General features: G+C 42.1%; 1 protein-coding gene across 4 annotated transcripts in view; it reads left to right on the forward strand.

The window, feature by feature from the left end:
* The window catches only part of LOC132467913 (protein lifeguard 1-like), a 31,241-nt gene extending 10,438 nt beyond the window's left edge, over nucleotides 1-20,803 (forward strand). Inside the window, exon 3 of one of the 4 annotated variants that reach the window (XM_060065495.1) lies at nucleotides 20,500-20,803. In XM_060065495.1, coding sequence (XP_059921478.1) covers nucleotides 20,500-20,646 — 147 coding nt within the window. In that variant the 3' untranslated portion in view covers nucleotides 20,647-20,803. Of the gene's footprint in view, nucleotides 1-4,210; nucleotides 4,615-13,350; nucleotides 14,259-15,198; nucleotides 16,076-20,499 lie in introns of those variants that run through there. The other 3 variants (XM_060065496.1, XM_060065494.1, XM_060065497.1) reach the window with 3 other exon arrangements.
* The last annotated feature ends 1,062 nt before the right edge of the window (nucleotides 20,804-21,865 follow it).

Raw genomic sequence — 21,865 nt, forward strand, 5'->3', positions numbered from 1 at the left:
GTATATGAGTTCAGAAAAAAAACACGTTTTTTATAAGCTGTTTGCTGGAAATAGCTTTTATGGAGATAAAAAATTGCCTACTGCTATTCCCCTCTGTTTCAGTCCCTTCAGAATGCACTGTTTCTGGTGCTGGCTTTAATGCAAATGAGCTGCTGCGCATTGACCAATGAGCTGTCAGAGTGAACCACAGCATGGAGGACAAGTGATGGTTGCTGTTTGCGGAATATATATCTATCTAACCCGCCGCCGTAGCTGACGGACTGCCGTCGAGCTCCCCCTGCGGGACTGCCGCCAGAGCTTCGGCGGCATTCCGGTAGCTCCGGCGGGGAAAGGGACTGCACTCCCGGAGCTGAGCTTACGGACTGCCGCCGAGCTCCCCCTGCCGGAGCTGCCAGGATCCCTGCCCGGTAGTCACATGGCAAACTGCATGGAACATCCCTGCTTCTGAAATACTCGAACATCTCCGCCAACCACTGGTCCGCTGGTCCACAAAATCTTAGCTATGCTCTGATTGGAGGGGGGTGGGGAAGTGGGAGGTAATATTTAATTGTAACCCCTTCCTACGTAGGAGGGGGCGCCGAAACTGACTCGCTCGTTTGGTAACTGTAGGCGGGGTACTCTCAGAAACGTATATCTTACTAAAAAAATCTTTTTTCAAAGTTTGTATGCGTGTGGGAGCACCAGAGACCCAAAACAACACCCCAAATCCCAGGAAAAGGGATTGATACAACTATCGTCAGGTGGTTAAGGGACCTTGATCCTGGGTTTCCTAACCTTGCAGTAAACCGGCAGTACGCTTGTGATCAGGTGTCTCAGGGAGACTGATATCGGTTAACACGCCACTTCCAAATGGGGGATGTTATTGGATAGCAGCTTAAATAAGACAATTGGCCAGTTATCTCTCTTTAATTGGTATTTAAATGTTTCTCTTTGTCCTCCAACAGAACAAAAAAGACGATGTAACAAACCAAATGTCAATCTTCGTTTCTAATAGATGGCATTGCATGGCAACGTGATGCATACAATTCATAATGGGCTTTGATATAACTGTATGATGTCATTTCTGCTGCACTGCTCTTCATCTCTTGAAAGCCTCTGAGGTACTCATTAAAGTACATGATCAGTACATTAGTGGAGCAGGATAATATTTCCTCAACACACAAGATTTTGGGATGGGGTAAAACATCTTTGGGTTTGATACTTTTCACAGTTTGTCTTGCATCTATGCCCAACGGTAGGTAACAGCTGCTATTAAAAAAAATATTTTATATTGAGAAATAACTTGCATATTGAACGATTTACTTTTTAGAATTAAAATGAAATTAAAGTTGGATTTGCATTAAGGTTCAGCTAAAGGTATATTAGGTCTATTGCAGACATTTTGAATCATGAGACGTATCCAGGTTAATTTTGATTAAGTTTCGCTATGTTTAAGGCAGGGTACTTTTTAATTGCCCGATGCAACAACAATGGCTCCATAGAGAGAAGGAAGGCACTTAACCGGTTTCATTATTTACCCTGATATAAGAGCCCCCTGGTTTGGTACGTTTGGTAACCAGGCTAAGCTACACTGAGTGCATCTGGTCTCTTAAAAAGGTGATATTGTACTAATTGGATTTTTTTTGCACAGTGAGGAAAATTGAACCAAAGTTGCTGGCACAACCTGCAGGAGAACGAAAAAAAAAATGAAACCAGTTTGAGGAGGGATACGCTACAATAGCAGTCTGGGGGACCAATCATTGAAGCTTTGTATCCACCCAAAAATCACCTGTAGTCGTCAATGTAGGAGTATTTCTGATACAAAAAGAATGTTAAAGACGATATCTGCAAAACTTGCCGGAAAAAGCTGCGGCTAAAGTTATTTTTACACCTGGCCAGTAGCAAATAAATGCAGGTGAAACTGTAGAGTCAAACATATTGCCACCATGCGAATATGCGACATAATACGATATAATCCGAACGGGGGTATTTATGAGATGTTGGAAAACACGTTCAATAGAAAGCGTAACATCTGTATTTTTGTCGGTATGGAAGTATACCTTTCTAATTTCTAAATGACTTTTCAACCATAATACCATCTCCAGTCTAATTAAGATCAAGCCTTATACGTTCCATCTTTCAATCACGACCTCCCTGATCCACCCTTGATTTCTCCAATCTTTTTCGTTCTTCGCTACCTTTGCTCTCATCCCTCTTGTCATAGTGGCCTTTCTCAATTAGAAGATGGCCTGGTTGTTCTCCGCCGTCCTCTCTTGTTAGCTGCTGTGGACTGTGTGCCGAGGGGTCTGTGAGCGTTAATGTTACCAGCAGTCGAGTATGGAGCTTCTCGACTCCGAGATCGTTGACAGACATTTCCGAATCAATTCCGGTAAAACTGCCAACATTTGAAATCGACGCAATTGATTCCTCACCTAAAACATGATCAGATGTGACTTTAGGGATGAAATAGTATATTCATAAAAAAAATAATATATTCCATTGTTTGCAAGTTCTGTATGGCGACACATTAGTGCCATAATTCATTAATGTGATAAAAGATGCATTCGGCCGTATTATATTATTCCACGCGTGGAGATGTTAACTGCGAGCGCGCAAATGATCTCTGCACGCGTGCAAATTACCTCTGCGCGCGCAAAACAGCCTCTCGCGCGCGCAAATTACCTCAGCGCGCGCAAAACAGCCTCCCGCGCGTAACAGCCTCTCGCAAAGGTTGTTTTTACGCTCGCTCGAATTTAATTTTGGCACTATGGGGGAGGGAACCAAGGCAGGGCGGGCTTTCCTATGATTGGCCGTTTCTGAAGCGCGATATTTGATTGACAGCCCTCCTCAGCCTTCCTCTCATTCAATTCTGAATTGTTCAGTAAATGGCTGAAACGATAGTTACGTATTGTAACTCCAGATTCTATGAGTATAGGCGCAGCCTTTTAAGTGTCGGCCTCATTGTCCTTTAAATAGCAGAAGAAAAGCTGTTTATTGGGAGCAGAACGTCCGCCGGCGCCCGACTATATCTGCGAAATGCGGACGTCGTTGAGGCACGCCGCACGCGGACGTAATTGAGGCCCACGCTGTTGGTGGTCGGGGATTACACATTTTTCAGTGCTACGGCTCACGCCTAGGGATAACCCAATAGCAATAGCCTTAAAAGGCTGTTCCTATACTCATAGAATCTAGAGTTACAATACGTAACTATCGTTTCAGCCAATTCAGAATTGAATGAGAGGAAGGCTGAGGAGGGCTGTCAATCAAATATCGCGCTTCAGAAACGGCCAATCATAGGAAAGCCCGCCCTGCCTTGGTTCCCTCCCCCATAGTGCCAAAATTAAATTCGAGCGAGCGTAAAAACATCTTTCGCGAGAGGCTGTTACGCGCGAGAGGCTGTTTTGCGCGCGCTGAGGTAATTTGCGCGCGCGAGAGGCTGTTTTGCGCGCGCAGAGGTAATTTGCGCGCGCGCAGAGATCTTTTGCGCGCTCGCAGTTAACATCTACGCGTGTGGAATAATATAATACGGCCGAATGCATCTTTTATCACATTAGTGAATTATGGCACTAATGTGTCGCCATAGTTCTGCCTCTTGCCCCTCCTGGCTCGAATGGCGAAATGACTGCTGGAATATCTGTGCTGCCAGGTAACTTTCCCTGCGTCCCAATACCCATACCACCATTCTAATTTAGTATGCAAGAAACAGATTTAGTGTGTCCTCATACATAGAATGGAAAATGCAGTATGTTAAAAATACCAGGATGTTGAGCTTCATCCGGTCGCGTTTCTCAGTATGCAAACCAGCATGTTCTTTGCTCACTTTGGGTGTGCTAATCAGTGACATCCCCTGCAGTATTTCCTAATTGTGGTTGCATTCTTTATGCAACAGTATCCACTTTGTAAGGGTAGACGGCCGGACGCAGTACGTACTGAGAAGTAAAAAGAAGTATGGGATTTGGAACGCAGCCAAGGGTTAGATGACACTCCTGGGAATTGTACCCGTTCTTGGCAAACTTATTGGGGGAGTACTCGACAAACATAAGAGGACGTTTAACAAGGACGCAATAACACAAGATCAGACAAGAACTCAGACAGAGAAAGGGCCATTGGCTGTTGTGAACTGTTTTCCTTTTTCTTGGGCTCTAATCTCTCACTTTGTCTTGCTCTTTTCCTCATTCCTTGCGCCCCCCTCACCGGTCATCCACACGACTCCCTCCTCCCCATCCTTTAGACCCGCGATGCCAACATGGCCGGCGACCAGATCAGCGCGGAGAAGAACAGCAGAACGTCCCGAGTGCTGAACCACGTGTCTCTGGGCATCGGGCTCACTTTCTTCATTCTCTCAATGATCTTCATATTCGCCAGATAATCCAATTTTATTATCTCGGTTTACTGCGATGCTCGCTCAACTGTTCTTAGGCTTTCTTGTTCTTTGTTACGCCTCCCAAACCTTGCCACCTATCTACGTCCACAGTATTTCAAATGTTCAGCTTGTATTGGCTATTATTCCATTTCTTTTTTTATTAAATACTCTTTTAAAACAGGTCTGTGATTAAAAGGTGTGATTACGTTATTATATTCGCACTCTGTCATACTGTTCTCTTCTGACTGTTAATAAAGGAACCTTGTCCGTAACTTCTGGTTTCTGCATTCTGTAACTTGGCTTGAGGCATAAATTGCCTGGAATTTCCTTTTCGTCAAAAGGCTTTTTGTATTGTGATACGGGGGGGGGGGGGGGGGGGGGGTAACTTAAAAGATAAGTGTTATTTTCCTTGCAGTCACCAAGCTGAGCCTCACCCAACCCATTTCCCACGAATCGAAAGTATTTTAGGTTATGTTTGTGGAGAACAAGCTGGGTTTACTGGAAGTCAATCTGGCAAGGTAAAGGTGGTTGAATCATTTCCGGCTTCTGTGGTTTCTACCAGAATCTCCCTGTTGTTTTTCAATGGAAAATTGTTGGATAGAAAGTTGCATCCAAAAACAATCCGAAAACAATTGCCTTTTTTTTCCCGGGGAGAATTTCTATCGAGTTTGCTTCAAGGTCCCCTTTGCCTAAAAAATAGATTCATAGAAAATTAATTGAAAACTAGACATCCAGGGTCTAGTGACTTTATTATCATGTTTTTATCTAATATTAGAGAGTGCTCACAATACAACATGTGTATGAAATATAGACTTGTTGCCTAAACATGGTTTAGAATTGCAAAGCTACCATGTTGTTGTTTTTTATTCAAAAATGGAAACGTAATCTTAACCACTACAGTGTTTCCCGCAGGATCTTTTTCAGCAGCGGTGGTGTGGTCCCTCTAGGGGGGTCCGGGGGCATGCCCCCCCGGCCGAAAATTTTTTGTACCCTTTACATTGGAAAGCATGAATCTGGTGCACTTTGAGAGGAGACTATGCACTTAAATCCTATTCAAACAGTCCTGTGTATTACTGTAGATGGGATTATTGGTGTTGTAACTTTGCCTTTTGTGTCTTCATTTACAGATTTTTATATTTTTGTATAGTAATATTTAAACAAAAAATGCCACAACGCAAATATAATTTGCACAATTTATTTACATATTTTTGCCTAATGCTTAAACACTAAACATGGTTGCTATGCCCAAAGCATAACTGTTTTTTACATAAGACACTTTGTTCAAAAATGAAATCCCCTGCAACAATGGGCAAAACACATCTTTTTAAATTATAAACCTAACTAAAATTTGAAAAGAACACAGACTCACACACATGAAAAATAAAAAATAAAGCTAATTGAATACCAATCAGTGTGAGCCTTAGCACTACAAATAGACCTCAGGTGAGCTCAGCTCCTTTGTGAGACAGTGAGAGTCAGGGGAAGAGGACAAGAGAGCGATGATAAGCTTGTTATTGCTTAAAACACTTCTTCTTAGTCTTGGGAGTCAAAAAGTGATGAGAAAATTATAAAATAAATATAAGTTATACATAATAGAAACTATTCATGATCTTTTAAGAAGTCCTTAGGTTTTTTCCCTGCATTTATGCTAATGACCACATGATTACAGGCGATTAGCATAACTCCCTAACTAAAATACGCGATGTAAACAGATTTTATATGGCAATAAAGAACAACATCGGATCTAACAGTATGGATTCATTTTTCAAAGTTCCCGAAAATACCTAGGCTGGATATAAGCTCCTGTAAAGGCTATGAGTGATCCCAAAAAGAGCGACAACACGCACACACACACATAGGCCTAAGCACGCACACACAATACTAGAGGAAAAACGGCATGGAGGTTGCGGTTTATAGATACAATAAAATGATTGGGCTCAGAGGGTTTTTAACACTGGTGGTCATGTAGCGACACATTTTAGCAACTTACTTTCTCTCTCTCTCTGTCTGTCTGTCTGTCTGTCTCTCTCTCTCTCTGTCTGTCTCTCTCTTTCCTTCTTTCTTCGATCTTCCGCTTCACTCGCTACTGCTAGAATCAATGTAACTTTGCAACCGTGTAGGGTAGCCTACTGCCAACAACTGCCACACTCGCTGTGTATTTTTCTTCTTTGATGTTGGTTACGTGACGATGTGCCGCGTGCTGCGCAATTGACGTTACGCGCTGTACATTTTCTAAAAGGAGCTACGTAAAAAAAAAAAATGAGGAGAAGGATTTTTATTGCAGCGGCGGAGAAAATTCAGCAGCGGCGGCGCGCCGCTGCTGTGTGAACGTGGGGGAAACACTGCACTATGTAAAGATGTATGATATCTGATGATGGCTAATGCGTTACATACAGCAACAATAGGAAAGTGGTTGCCACGCTCAGATTTTTGCTGAGAGCGGTACTCTGTGCTTACATACTGTAAAGACACAGATGGATAACAGCAACGGCTTTAGAGCCAAAACATTATTCGATCCATTTGTTGCAGCAGGCAGGAAGGGAGATGCATGCTGTACCAACCATTGAGCTATGTTGCCAAAAGAATGAAGCATTTTCCTTTACGTGAGCCTTTCTGTTCCCTTTCTGTTGGTAATGTTAAGTAATATCATATTCATAGTAATATGCTAATGGTCATTTAGTCAACATTATATCATATGGCTACAACTTGAGACTAAGCTCTGAAGGAAATAAGTACTAAAAATTAATTGTAATAAATGGCTGGAATAATAATGATAACTAAATATAGTTTGTTAATACCGCGTCGAGTTTAGCGGGATGCACAGCCTAAGTCATTGCATTTGAAAGCAAACACTGGAATGTTGCTGATCCCGTTCATATAATGATGTATGCAGACAGCCCAACAAAGTCCAGTGGGCTTCTTGTTCAGTGGCGACGCCAGACAGATATGGATTGCAGAAATGACGATCAATGTTTTCTCTCCATCTCTTGGCACTCTTATAATTATTTCGGTCCATACTGGGTCATTGGCTTTGGTCTTTCTCAAACTAAAATAAGAGCACAAGTTGGGTCCACTGGAAGAAGGCAGAGGAAGAGAGGAAGTTAGCCACATTCCCAGCCTGTCTGCTTCACAAAGACGGCTGCTTTTTGAAGGAAGCGCAGTAGAATTGGTTTGGATCTGGGTAATTGGGAGTTGGCAGGGAAACATGAAAAAGAGGGCAAAACAACTGAAACAAGGGGGTAAGGAAAGAGGTATCTTTGCCGCCTGATGCCGCCATTTCAATTACATTCAGAAAGCTCTATGGCAGGACTATTGTTGTGAAAAGTATTACCGATGCATTATTTATCTTTATTTTTTGTCAACAAAAAAATATCTAATAATATATATATATTTTTTAATACATTGGTAGTCAAGGCGGGGCCCTATTGTTTGTTAAGGCGGCCGCCTTAACAATACAGTGTTTGGGGAAACATTGAATTGTATGTTTGTGCGTGTTCTTCCGTATGTGCCCATTTGCTGTTTTGTTTTACTGTGTTTATATTTATTTCTTACTGCTGGAATCCATATCTACTTCAACTATGTCATCAGTATCCCGATATACCTGCCATGTCATGCTAGCCCTCTTATCCAGTAGTTGGCATGAGGGCTATGATCTAGTACAATGGCAACCGTATAGATTTTCATTAGCCTTGGAATGAGACAAATCTTGCAAGCTCATGTTTCATTGCTCTGCAGATATGGTCCTACTCCCCCCCCCATATAAAAAGCTTTCTGCCTGCTATGCGATGGACGGACCAATCACAACCGACCAATCCCGTACCGGGCAGAAAATACTTTTGTACGGGAGGGGAAACTGACCTATCTGCAGAGCAAATGAAACATGAGCTTGCGAGATTAGTCTAGTTCCCAGGCTTCATTTTCATAGCTGTGTCCTCAAAACCTTTTGTGGTCTGAATATCAATATCACATTCATGAATTTGTGAAAGCCAGATTCCTTTATAGTTTTTTTTTATTATATATTACTGCCTAACAAACTACACCTTAAGGCTAGGTTTTTTGAAAGATTCTATGTAAGCATGGCTTGGGAAGGTACAAAACTATGCACTCAGAGAAGAACCCAAGCATCTTCTAAAAGCAAGGCTAAACCACAAGTATTTATTGCACATTATAAAACCCAAACGTCTCTAAAGACCTCCAGCTGCCCCAAATGCCTGCACTGTGTCAAATGCTTTAGCTGGACATTAAACCAAGTTAAACCTTTGTCCCACAGCAAAAGCTGGGGTTTATTGCGTCCCATACAAAGTTAACTGGTAGCGTTGGTTATTGATAAATCAAGTTCTGTCGAAATGGTAATGTTATGAAGCAACTTGTTATTACTGTTTAGTCAGGGGTTCCTGAATTACAGATCACATGTTCCTTGCTCATTACAATGATTCCATCGTTGTGAAAACACACAAAAGTACCGTGTGCTAGTTAGTTATCATTGGTCCACTACAGTGGTTTTCTTAAGTTCACGCAAACAATGAATTTCTATCGATGAGGTTTCGGAACGTTCTGTGGATTAATTTTCAGGGGGATCAGCCCAAGAGAGACCCCAATACAACAGAACTAAGGTACTCCCTGGGCTTTGCAATATAATAAATGATAAGGACAGCCTTTAATGCATCTGCCCCACATGAGCTTTGTAAACCAGTACCAACAGGTGTTTGAAGTGAAAGGTTATTTCACAGGGAACATATCTAAAAGCCCCAGAAACAGACCAAACTCTTGGATTGAGATAACACAGTTTGCACAACACATTGGGTATGCTTGCAAAACTGTGTGGTAGGTGTTGCCATTTTCCAAGCTTATGGCCGTAATAGGTAACAACCGTTTAACTCTAGTGAAATTATAGTTCAATTGGTGGTAACAAAAAATACTTTCATCTAGGAAATAATCGTATTTTGATCGTGATTAAAATTTATGGGTCAAACGATCTCCAAACTATAATCAATAAATAAAATATTTGTAGATACATATTTGTGCATTATTTCGATTTTTACATTTTCTTTTTTAACATTTTGTGTATTTTTTGGTTCGAAATGTCCAAGTTCTCTGTTACAAGGGTTTTTTTGGAGAGAAATGCTGAATAAATGCATTATGTGTTCAAACACAAAAATAATCTTTGAATAATCGTGATTTCAATATTGACCAAAATAATCGTAATTATGACTTTTTCCATAATCGAGCGGCACTACTTTCATCCCACTTTTCTTGCCCCTTTTGTTAACGCTTTATGGATCTATCAAAATCCATTTTGAATACATTGAAATGTTGAACAGAAAAATACCTTATACTTTAAGTATACTTAAAGGTCCCATGACATGAAAATCTCAATTTATGAGGTTTTCTAACATAAATATGAGTTCCCCTAGCCTGCCTATGGTCCCCCAGTGGCTAAAACTTGCGTTTGGTGTAAAACGAGCACTAGCTGTTCTGCTCGCCTTTGAAAAAACGGAGGCTCAAGCGCGCTGATTTGGAAATCTGTGCTCATGACGTCATGAGGAATCTCAGCTCCTCCCCTTACTCTGCCTGGCCCGCCCAGAGACGTTGGCCCGCCAATGAGACTCGACCGTGCGAGCGCCACATGTGTGTGTGTGAATACACACACTGTAACGCAAGTGTTTCTTGTCGGTTCTTTGACGTGTCTTGTATTTCCACAACGAGACTGTCGTGGGGGTTATCTAAGCCATGGTTGAGAAGGAATTGGGGGAAAGGAACTTTGATTTGACTCGCTGAAGTACATGAACTGCGACATGCCGCCGGTTGCCGCGAGGCACCATCGCCCGGCAGCGGGCAGCCGGCCGCAGGCAGCGCGCGGTGCAGTCGACTTCAGGTTGATGTGGAAGAACCAGAGACGTCGCAGAACCCGACAAAGTCGTTTGTGATTCATAATATCGTCTGGAGGCGCACACAATATGTTATATGATATAGATATCTATGTATTATATGATATTATTTAGATATAGAGCTCCAGGACTGTAACGCAAGTGTTGTACACTTCCTTGTTATTTGGATAACCGTTCTGCTGTTGGTGTGATGGCGCATAACACGTCTGGTATTTCTACAACGAGACTCGTATTGGGGGTTATCTCAGCCAAGGTTGAGAATGAATTGGGGGGAAGGAACTTTGGCTTTGACTCCCTCAAGAACATGAACCACGACATGGAGGAGAAAGGGATTGTTGGCGGCGAATGTCTCCCGCTTGAGCCGGAGGTGCATAAGCGCTGCCCGGCAAAGATCCCTTTCTCCTCCTTGTCGTGGTTCATGTTCTTGAGGGAGTCAAAGCCAAAGTTCCTTCCCCCAATTCATTCTCAACCTTGGCTGAGATAACCCCCAATACGAGTCTCGTTGTAGAAATACCAGATACGAGAGTCCGACGTCACACCAACAGCAGAACGGTTATCCAAATAACAAGGAAGTGTACAACACTTGCGTTACAGTCCTGGAGCTCTATATCTGAATAATATCATATACATAGATATCTATATCATATAACATATTGTGTGCGCCTCCAGACGATATTATGAATCACAAACGACTTTGTCGGGTTCTGCGACGTCTCTGGTTCTTCCACTTTCACATCAACCTGAAGTCGACTGAACCGCACGCTGCCTGCTGCCGGCTGCCCGCTGCCGGGCGATGGTGCCTCGCGGCAACCGGCGGCATGTCGCAGTTCATGTACTTCAGCGAGTCAAATCAAAGTTCCTTTCCCCCAATTCCTTCTCAACCATGGCTCAGATAACCCCCACGACAGTCTCGTTGTGGAAATACAAGACACGTCAAAGAACCGACAAGAAACACTTGCGTTACAGTGTGTGTATTCACATTGATGTGGACGTTGAAGAACCAGGAACGTCGGAGAACCCAACGCGGTCGTTTGAGATTCATAATATTGGCTCACACAGCTTTTGGCCGTGATAATATATATTATATGATATAGATATCTGTGTAGGCTATATGATAATATTTAGATATAGAGCTCCAGGACTCCCGTGTGTTCTAGAATATTTACAGAACACGGCTAAAGGCTGTGTGCGGCTCGCCATTGCGATACATCCACTGTAAACAGAGCGCATGGTGGCTGCAAGCTGCTCAGGGCCACACCCCCACCCTCCTCCTTGACACGCCCACCGAAACAGCGCATTTGGGGGAAGCTCAATGTGCGACTGGCTCGGAGTGGCTGTAACTCTGCACCACGGCTGAATTTAGGGAACGTCTTTGAATACTGTGTTAGTTGCCCACTAATACCTATATTAAAGAATACATAAAATAGCATGTCATGGGACCTTTAAATACATGAGGCATAATGAACCTCTGAAACTCTGATACACTTCAAAAGTCATCTTAAATCCCATCCCTTCAGGACCACCTACAACATCTGACGAATCAACCTCTGCCATCATCCACTCTCTCTCTCTTAATGTGTTGTCTATTGTTGTAGTTTTGTTTATTTGCCTCTTGTTTGAGTGTCTGTACTGTCTGTATGCCTTTTTGTAAAGCGTCTTTGAGTACCAAGATAAGCGCTTTAAAAAAAAAGAAGCTATTATTATTATTATCATTATAAATGAATAATGTGTGTGTGTGTGTGTGTGTGTGGATGATGGCTGGTTTAAGTAGCCTCACCTGGTCGAGTCTATTATGATAGACTCGACCAGGTGGCCAGGCGGCCAGGTGAACCACACCTACCCGCGTTGCAGTGCCAGTGCCAAACTCCAGCGAGGGGACATTACCTGGGCTTCTCCAGACAAAGGACTCAGGGTGGTGATGTTGAAAGACCGGTTTATTGTGGCGGTTTTTTGATAAGGATACGGGAGCTGGTGTTTTATTCTTTTCATACACCTTCTTTTATGTCTTTATGAGGTCATTTTAAATGCTATCCTGTCCATATATGCATCCTACGCCTCTATACACAGCATAAATCAAAGCATCTTCCCGTTCTGTGGGATGGAAGGAAACGGTGCCGTTTCTTTTAGAGCACATGATGGATTTGGTTAGAAAAGCTGCCCCCCAGCTGCAGTCAGCCTGATTGGGCAGCCATGTTAGTGAGGTCTCAAGTGCTGGAGGGGTACTGGGCTCTGGTTTGGTGTCTTAGCACAACAACGCCATGTACGGCAGCAGGCCCACAGCTGTTTCCAATCTCGCAATACCAAAGCATTTGCGAAACAACGGATGTAGCAAACGGCTGTAGCAGTGGTTGGTTCTGCATCTTGAAGCAGAGGTTTTTAGACAAGGTGCACGAGAAGCCGGTCAATAAGTTGAAAAGCAGCTTAAGTTGACTTTTCTTTGTGCAGAAAATGTAAGTAAACTTCCATTGGCAACTTTTTTTCATGTGGTATCAATTGATTACTAAGCACTGCTATTTGGATATAAGTATACCTCTCTAGACACGCAGGGCTCAGACCTGCGGACGTGTCTTTACTTGCCCTCGTGATTCGGAGCAGGAATATCTGTTGAATAAACAATATCTTTCTAAATTTCTAAAATGTCTACTTTCAAACTAAGCGGCGGAACTGATTTTGGATTTAATAATAGGTCATGCTTCGAATCCTCGCCAAAATATACATATACACAGAATAAGAAATGTATTCATAAGATGTCTGAAGGTTGAATGGAAAGAGGAGCTTCTGTATTTGTCAGGGTATTAACTCATACCGTCTGTACTTCTAAAAACCCTGGTTTAATACCGTAATACCGCCCAAGACTAATAAGCTCTGTCTTTCAACAACGAGATCTACACCCCACCCTTTATTCCGCCCATCGACTTTTCCTCTTCTTCAATCTTCGCTAATGTTGCTCTAACTCCGTCACAAATTAATCCTTCTTGTCATTGGCTGTGCTGAACGGTTTCATTTTTTTTTGGAGTGCTCTATTCTCACACTTTGTCTTGCTTTTCTCCTCCTTCCTTGCGCCCCTCTTGTGTCAACCACACCTCCACCCCCCCCTCCGACATCCTCCCCCTCCTTTAGACCCGTGATGCCAACATGGCCGGCGACCAGATCACCGCGGAGAGGAAGAGCAATACGGCCCGAACGCTGAACCACGTGGCCCTGGGAATCGGCCTTGCCTTCTCCCTGATAATGATTATCATGACAATCATCCAAACAATTGTCATACACCGAGGCTTCAATTAATCTAATTGTATTATCTCGGTATAGTCATACCGAGATATATACGAGATATATACGAGAGCGATATATTGATGCACTTCTTATGACAAATGTACTTATTGTAAGTCGCTTTGGATAAAAGCATCTGCTAAATGCCCTAAATGTAAAATGTAAATGTAATACCATACTGGCTAATCAGCCCCAATCTGAGTTTGTTGATCTTTTGATCCAATCAAGTAATTTTGTTTTAAGGTGTAAGATTGCGCTGTTGGTTTATCATTGGTATTTTACTCAACATTTACGTCTTTAACTATGTAGCGTTATAAGCATATGCTTAGGCGTTTTTAACACTGCAGCACTTTTTCAAGGAAAAATGTTTAATAGTTTCATTTTATAGTTAAAAAATTTGAATTTCGAAACCAACAAAGGAAAATAATTGCTGTTTGAAAGTTTTGTGCATATTAATCAATTTTGCAAAAATGATGTCCATTTACTCCTGTAAAATGTCAAAGCAAAATCATATCAAAGCTAATCATATCAACGCAAATTAATCATTTTACAGTCTCTTGTCAATCAGTGTTCCCTTTAGTTTTTTCTGCTCTGTCTTTGATACAGCTCGCAGAACACGTGGACATCCAAAAGTTATAGTTCAACATTGTGTCACTGCTGCAAAGCATTTATGCTTTCCACCATATTTTCTATATTCTATGTTTCACTAAGACATCCTCACATTCTATACCATTTAAATAAACACATCTTTAACCTTGCAGATTTTTACATATATCCGTTGTCAATCAGGGTTGATAATAAATGTTGTATGATCTATTAATGTCATACATCATTTGGGATAAATATATCACATTTATGCATGAATAAAGTTACAAACATTTGTCCAAGAATGCCTGATTCAACATAATGTTTTTGATATATTGGAATCATAACCTTGGATTTCATAACTGAGATTGTGGTATCACTTGATTACTAAATACTAAGTACTGCCATTTGGGTATGTGTCTTTTTATCCAAAAGCTCTTGGCTTGGGCGGCATCTCGTTTTTCATTCTCACCCATGTAATTTCAAAGCTGAGCTGCTGGTGAAGAGGTCCATGTCTAACATGCAATTAGCCAAGTCAAGACAAGTCTTGCTGGGATCAAACACTCATGGCCCATAGAACAATGAATAGATGGGCAACTCCACGTATGTCAAGGCATTTTCAACGGAATTAACTGATTAATGTGCGTTTGATTCAAGCTCCACTGGCCGCGCAAAACTGTTGTTGTTGTTCTGGTGCCCAAACTGAGGCTCTGTAGAGAGGAGTGCTGCTTCCCGCCTATCTCCTCCTGGGCAGGTATACCTCTGGACACGCAGGGCTCAGACCTGCGGACGTGTCTTTACTTGCCCTCGTGATTCTGGTTTAATACCGTAATACCGCCCAAGACTAATAAGCTCTGTCTTTCAACAACGAGATCTACACCCCACCCTTTATTCCGCCCATCGACTTTTCCTCTGCTTCTTCAATCTTCGCTAATGTTGCTCTAACTCCGTCACAAATTAATCCTTCTTGTCGTTGGCTGTGCTGAACGGTTTCATTTTTTTTTTGGAGTGCTCTATTCTCACACTTTGTCTTGATTTTCTCCTCCTTCCTTGCGCCCCTCATGTGTCAACCACACCTCCATCCCCCCCTCCGACACCCTCCCCCTCCTTTAGACCCGTGATGCCAACATGGCCGGCGACCAGATCACCGCGGAGAGGAAGAGCAATACGGCCCGAACGCTGAACCACGTGGCTCTGGGAATCGGCCTCACCTTCCTCGTCCTGTACATCATCGGCGTGATTCTTGTAATAGCCGTATGATAATCTGATTGTATTATCTCGGTTTAGTCATACCATACTGGCTAGTCAGCCCCAATCTGAGTTTGTTGATCTTTTGGTCCAATCAAGTTATTTTGTTCTAAGGTGTAAGATTGCGCTGTTGGTTTATCATTGGTATTTTACTCAACATTTATGTCTTTAACTATGTAGCGTTATTAGCATATGCTTAGGCGTTAGACGTTTTACACTGCAGCACTTTTCCGAAGAAATATCTTTCGACAGTTTAATTTTAAAGTTTAAAATTTTCGAAACCAACAAAGGAAAATAATATAACGTTTGAAAGTTTTGTGCTTTTTCATCACTTTTCCAACTACGATGTCCATTTACTCCTATAAAATGTTGATCAATCAAAGCAAAATTAATCATTTTACAGTCTCTTGTGTGTTCCCTTTCGTTTTTTCTGCTCTGTCTTTGATACAGCATGCAGAACACGTGGCCATCCAAAAGTTATGCAAATATAAGTTCAGCATTGTGTCACTGCTGCAAAGCATTTATGCTTTCCACCATATTTACTATATTCTTGATTTCACTAAGACATCCTCACATTCTATACCATTTAAACAAACACATCTTTAACTTAGCAGATTTTTACATATATCGGTTGTCAATCATGTTTGTTAAATAAATGTATAAAGTACTAATGTTCATACATCATTTTGGATAAATGTATCACATTTATGCATGAATAAAGTTACAAACATTTGTAAAAAGATGGAGTTTGAAAATGTTTGTGCAGATTGAAAATGCAAGAAAGTTGCATTTGTAACTTTTTTTCCTGTGGTATCACTTGATTACTAAGTACTGCCATTTGGGTATGTGTCTTTTTATCCATAAGCTCTAGGCTTGGGCGGCATCTCGTTTTTCATTCTCACCCATGTAATTTCAAAGCTGAGCTGCTGGTGATAGAGGTCCATGTCTAACATGCAATTAGCCAAGTCAAGACAAGTCTTGCTGGGATCAAACACTCATGGAACTCATATTTGATACCCATAGAACAATGAATAGATGGGCAACTCCACGTATGTCAAGGCAGTTTGACCGGTATTAACCGATTAATGTGCGTTTGATTCAAGCCGCTGCTCCACTGGCCTAATGCCGTCGGTAGGGTTGCTTGATTATGGAAAAAATCATAATCACGATTATTTTGGTCAATATTGAAATCACGATTATACAAACGATTTTTGAGTTTGAAAACATGATGTATTTATTCAGCCAGTCGCTCCCAAAAAACCCTATGTAACTGAGAACTGTGAAATTTAGCCTTAAAAAAAATACACAAAATGGTCAAAAATAACATGTTCAAACCAAAATAATGTATATGTATCCAGCTGTTCTGGACTGCACTTTCTATAAAACATTTAATAAAAACGTCTAAAAACGTGATTATATTAATTTTGTGATCGTTTTACGCTAAAATCGAAATCACAATCAAAATACGATTAATCGCCCAGCCCTAGACTGTATTTCTAAAATCCTGGTATAATACCATAATGCTGCCTAAGTCTAATAAACTCTGTCTTTCAAATGCAATATCTATGCCCCACCCTTTTCCTCTTCTTCATTATTCGCTAATGTTGCAAACTCCGTCACAAACTAATCCTTCTTGTCATTGGCTGTGCTGAACAATTTTCATTTTTTTGGGGGGCTCTAATCCATGGACCTACCTATGCTGTCCTTTCTTTAATAGGTCCATGGCTCTAATCCATGGACCTATTAAAGAAAGGACAGCATTTTCAAAAATGGCATCTTGAGAGCAAGCCACGCCCTAGTGCATGACGTGCCGGATGCAGAAATATTTCGGTGCGTAGCATTGTTAGCATTGTAGCATCATAAGCGAGAGGTCTATACATCCCTCGGCGACTATAAGCGATAAATAGTCAACAAAGTGCCCAAAAACCATCAACGTCATTCATGTTAAGTAAAAGGAAAAACCTCGGACACGACAAGTTAACGGAGGGCACTGAGCCCTCTCGGATGCCGGGCAGAGACAACATTTGTTTCACTACAACTCCTTCTCAGCTGCCCACCTCTCCTTCTCCTGCAAAAAATAAAACGCTTGAAGTGGCGTTTTGAAAAGAGAAAATTTACATTTTAGTAGTACATGGTATAAAGATAATTATGAGCCTTTGATTGATATCCAGACATTTTTTGCGGAGACACATTCCTGGTCCCCACTTGTATTGGAGGGAACGGTCTACTTCTGGGCCCCTTGAATCGAGGGACCCGTCCACAGCCCGCTTAAACAGCTGCAATACCAGGCTTGGCCGCTGAGCACTGGTGGATTGCGGCAGTATGCATTGCTCCCGCATGGGCCTATTAAAGTCTTGGTCCATGATTAAAGTGCTCTCGGGGGCTTGCTCTAATCTCACAATTTGTCTTGCTATTCTCCTCCTTCCTTACGCCCCTCATGTGTCCAACCTCCACCCCCCCTCACACCCTCCCCCTCCTTTAGACCCGTGATGCCAACATGGCCGGCGACCAGATCACCGCGGAGAGGAAGAGCAATACGGCCCGAACGCTGAACCACATGGCTCTGGGAATCGGACTAGCCTTCATCCTCCTGTACACCATCATTAAATTAGTCTATTGCCGCTTTTCCACTGCATGGTACCAGCTCGACACGACTCGACTCAGCTCGCATTTTTTGCGTTTCCACCGCGGTACCATGGTATCTGGTACCTGAAGTGGCTGCTTTTTCTAGTACCTACTCGCTCTAGGTACCAAGCGAGCTGAGCCGATGCTAAAAGGTGACGTCGGCAGACGGCCGGCGACTGATTGGCCAGAGAGTGTGACGAAGTCACGAGAGCGACATGGCAACCATGCTGGTAACATCCATAGCAGCGCCGCAGCCAACATGTTCCACTTCTCCAACTTCTTCAACATGCCGGCTAATAATAGTAATGTGATCGATGTCCTCCATTGTTGTTATGTGGGTTCTGTCCATGTGTGGGTTGCGTATGTGTTGTTTGCGTCGCGTACACAAATACGTCACGGCCCTTTCGCGCAGCCGACCCCGCCCACGTCCAGGAGGTACTATTTGCGGTGGAAAAGCACCCGTGTTGCTACCGTGTCGAGTCGTGTCGTGTCGAGTCGTGTCGAGTCGAGCTACATGTGCGGTGGAAAAGCGGCATAATTGGACTATCTCGGTTTAGTCGTACCTAGAGCCATAGAGAGAGAGAATATCTAGCATGAATATCTATCTATCACTCATACCATACTCGCTAATCAGCCCCAATCTAAGTTTGTTGATCTTTTGATGCAATCAATTAATTTTGTTTTAAGGTTTTGTGCAGTTGGTGTAGGCCCATTGGTATTTTACTCAACATTTACGTCTTTAAATATGTAGCGTTGTTAGCATATGCTTAGGCCTTAGACGTTTTACACTGCAGCACTTTTCCGAAGAAATATATTAAGGTGATTATAAAGTTTCAGAATTTCGAAACCAACAAAGGAAAATAATTGAAAGTTTGAACGTTATGTGCATATTTATCAAATTTCCAGACTACGACGTCCATTATTGATGTCAATCCTCCAGTAAAATGTTGATCATATCAAAGAAAAATCTGCTCTGTCTTTGCACGTAGAACACGTGGACAGCCAAAAGTTGTGCAAATATAAATTCAGCGTTGTCTCACTGCTGCAAAGCATTTATGCTTTCCTCCATATTTACTATATTCTGTATTTCACTACGAAATCCTCACATTCTATACCCTTTAAACATACACATCTTAGTAGATTTTTACATTGTCAAATGTTGTATGATGTATTAATGTTCATAGGCCTACATCATTTGTGATACATATATCACATGTATGCATGAATAAAGTTACAAACATTTGAGTTCAATACATGTGGTCTTTGCAAGACCACATGTATTTGTAATAATAATTTGTAATAATAATTTGCAGAGAAATCGAATAAAAAAAGAAACACACACACGCAAACACTCAAGGTAATTTGGCAGGAGAAATAAGGCGAAGGGTTTTACATTTTCCACAAACTGAGTCACATATACCATCTTCAAGTTGGTTATTTTATAAAAATAAGTTTGATGTATAACCATTTATGAAGTTCTATATATGCCTAGCTGTCTATAAACAACTATAAAGTTGTTTATGACTCTTGTGCCAAACTGTTCCTCTCTCTACTTCCTGTATCTCCCAATTGCTGTTGTTGCTTTGTCCCCAGTATTCATAGATTATAGTAGATAATGACCTGTGAACTAATGAATCATTACGTATAATTGAATTGCCATGGCGCTGTAACCTATCTACTTCCTCTTACTACTTGAATTATCTCCCCTTGGTTCATTACCGTCTTCATTGCACTCTCATCTCACCCCAAATGTCCTCGCATGTTGCCCGGAAAGATCCATATTTGATACACCAAACACAAAGTTCACCTTAACAATAAAAGTGCTGGTTTTCGTGGCTGTTTGCACTTAGACTTGGGCTACTTTGCAGCTTCAGAAAATGAAAGTGTTTTGAATCTCTCATCTAAAGTGGACTAACGCAAAGCAGCTGTTGGAAGCGGTATGGTTTGAAAGATGACTCATCATTTCCCAACAATTGTTGTCATGGTGTCATATCTTGGTTTGTTACTCTCATCTTTGTTTGAACTCTATGCGCACCAATGCTTCAGGTGATGCTACCTAAATAGTGGACTTTGCAAACAATAATTATGATTTATATTGGCCTCAATCAAGAGAAAACACCTTCTCTTGGATCCACAATAAAACAATTGAGGGTAGCCTTAGTCACATCAACAGATGTCCATTGTGCTAGTTTCAGTAACCAAGTTAACAGAAGCCAGAACCCATGGTCATTGTCCACCTTCCCACATAATTGTTACCATTCTTCGAGGCTTGGGCCAAAAAGGTCAGAGTTGGGTTGATTTCGTGCCAGTCACGGTTGTTGTTCTCTCCCAACCCCCTTGATGTGTGTGTGTGTGTGTGTGTGTGTGTGTGTGTGTGTGTGTGTGTGTGTGTGTGTGTGTGTGTGTGTGTGTGTGTGTGTGTGTGTGACGTGTGTGTGTGTGTGTGTGTGTGTGTGTGTGTGTGTGTGTGTGTGTGTGACGTGTGTGTGTGTGTGTGTGTGTGTGCGTGCGTGTGTGTGTGTGTGTGCGTGCGTTTCGCAGACAAGGAAGGCGATAGATCGTGGTGATCTGCAGGCTGCCCGGGCGAAGAGCGCCGTAGCGCGCCGTCTGAACCACGCGGCCCTCGGCATCGGGCTCATCCTCGCGGTCCTCTGCGGCCGCTTCTTCCTACTCAATTTGGTCAGATAATGCCTCGGTGATCTCGTTTTGATTCAGCTCACCAGTAATCGTCCATTATATTTCAATGGTGTTGGTTTGATTCTACCAAGTTAAGGGGGCGGGGGGTATGTTTTCTAATGTCTGCTTTCACCAACATTTTCTACTATTAAAAAACGTATGCGTGGAATACTCGTTAATGGCAATTCATGTGCATGTTCTTAAAAGTCCCCATGAATAGACTTCTTTGTCATGTTTTGGCGTCAACAGTACCAAAATATACTCTATAATTATACTTTTAGGCTATTCTACTTGCAATTAGGCCTACTATTTCACAATCAACCATGAATTGTAACCAACATTGGTAGGCACTATTGTTAACAGACAGACCGATTTTGTGACCTTTCAGTATCTTTTTTGAGGGCGCAAATCGATGGGAAGTTATGAATATTTCTGTGACAAGCCCCCTTCGACTGCTTGGCCCCGAAAGTTTAGAGCTTGCCAATAATAGAGACATTTGGTGGAGGTCCATAGCCTACTCGACCATTTGAGATATTCCATAAACCGACACCGCCTGGTCCAAGCATTCTATCAGGCGAGGTATTTTCAGTCCATTTCACAAGAGAAATACCTAACCCAACGAAATGATTAATTCCATGCGAGGGCGGACTCAAATCATCTCTTTGACGGAGTCAAAGAGAGTGAGATTAGTCCTAAAGTGGTGACCTAATCTGATAGTGCAAGGTTCTCATCTTCCTGCTCCTGCACTTCACACTCAGAAAAGAAAGTGCGATTATATCGGTCAATAAATGAGACCTAACTGCAAAATCGCCAAATAGCTCAAAACGCAACGCTATCCAAAATATTTACAGCTCATATCGCTCTTGCGTTTTCTCGCGTGTGTTTACTGGGACCCACGCCGACGAGAGACATCTACAATCCGATTGGCTGGCGCCCATTTACAGCCGAAACGCTACTAGCTCATTTGCATAGAGTTGAGCTGTTTTCAACTCTCATTTACAGTTTCAGCTTTAAAGTTATCGCTCAAGCGTTTTATCGCTCCAATCGCTTTATCGCTCATGTCTAATAAAAAGTCAATGGGGGCTTATAGCTCAAAACGCTTTACAGCTTTTGGTGTGAACGCAGTTATGGATCGGTCAATAAATGAGACCTAAATGAGATGAAATGCAATTTGGCGGTCAAATTAGGGAACCACGACAAACCAATAGTTATTATTTGATGCCCCCTTGTG

The sequence above is a fragment of the Gadus macrocephalus genome, chromosome 11, assembly GCF_031168955.1.
Source record: "Gadus macrocephalus chromosome 11, ASM3116895v1".
Taxonomy (NCBI): Eukaryota; Metazoa; Chordata; class Actinopteri; order Gadiformes; family Gadidae; genus Gadus; species Gadus macrocephalus.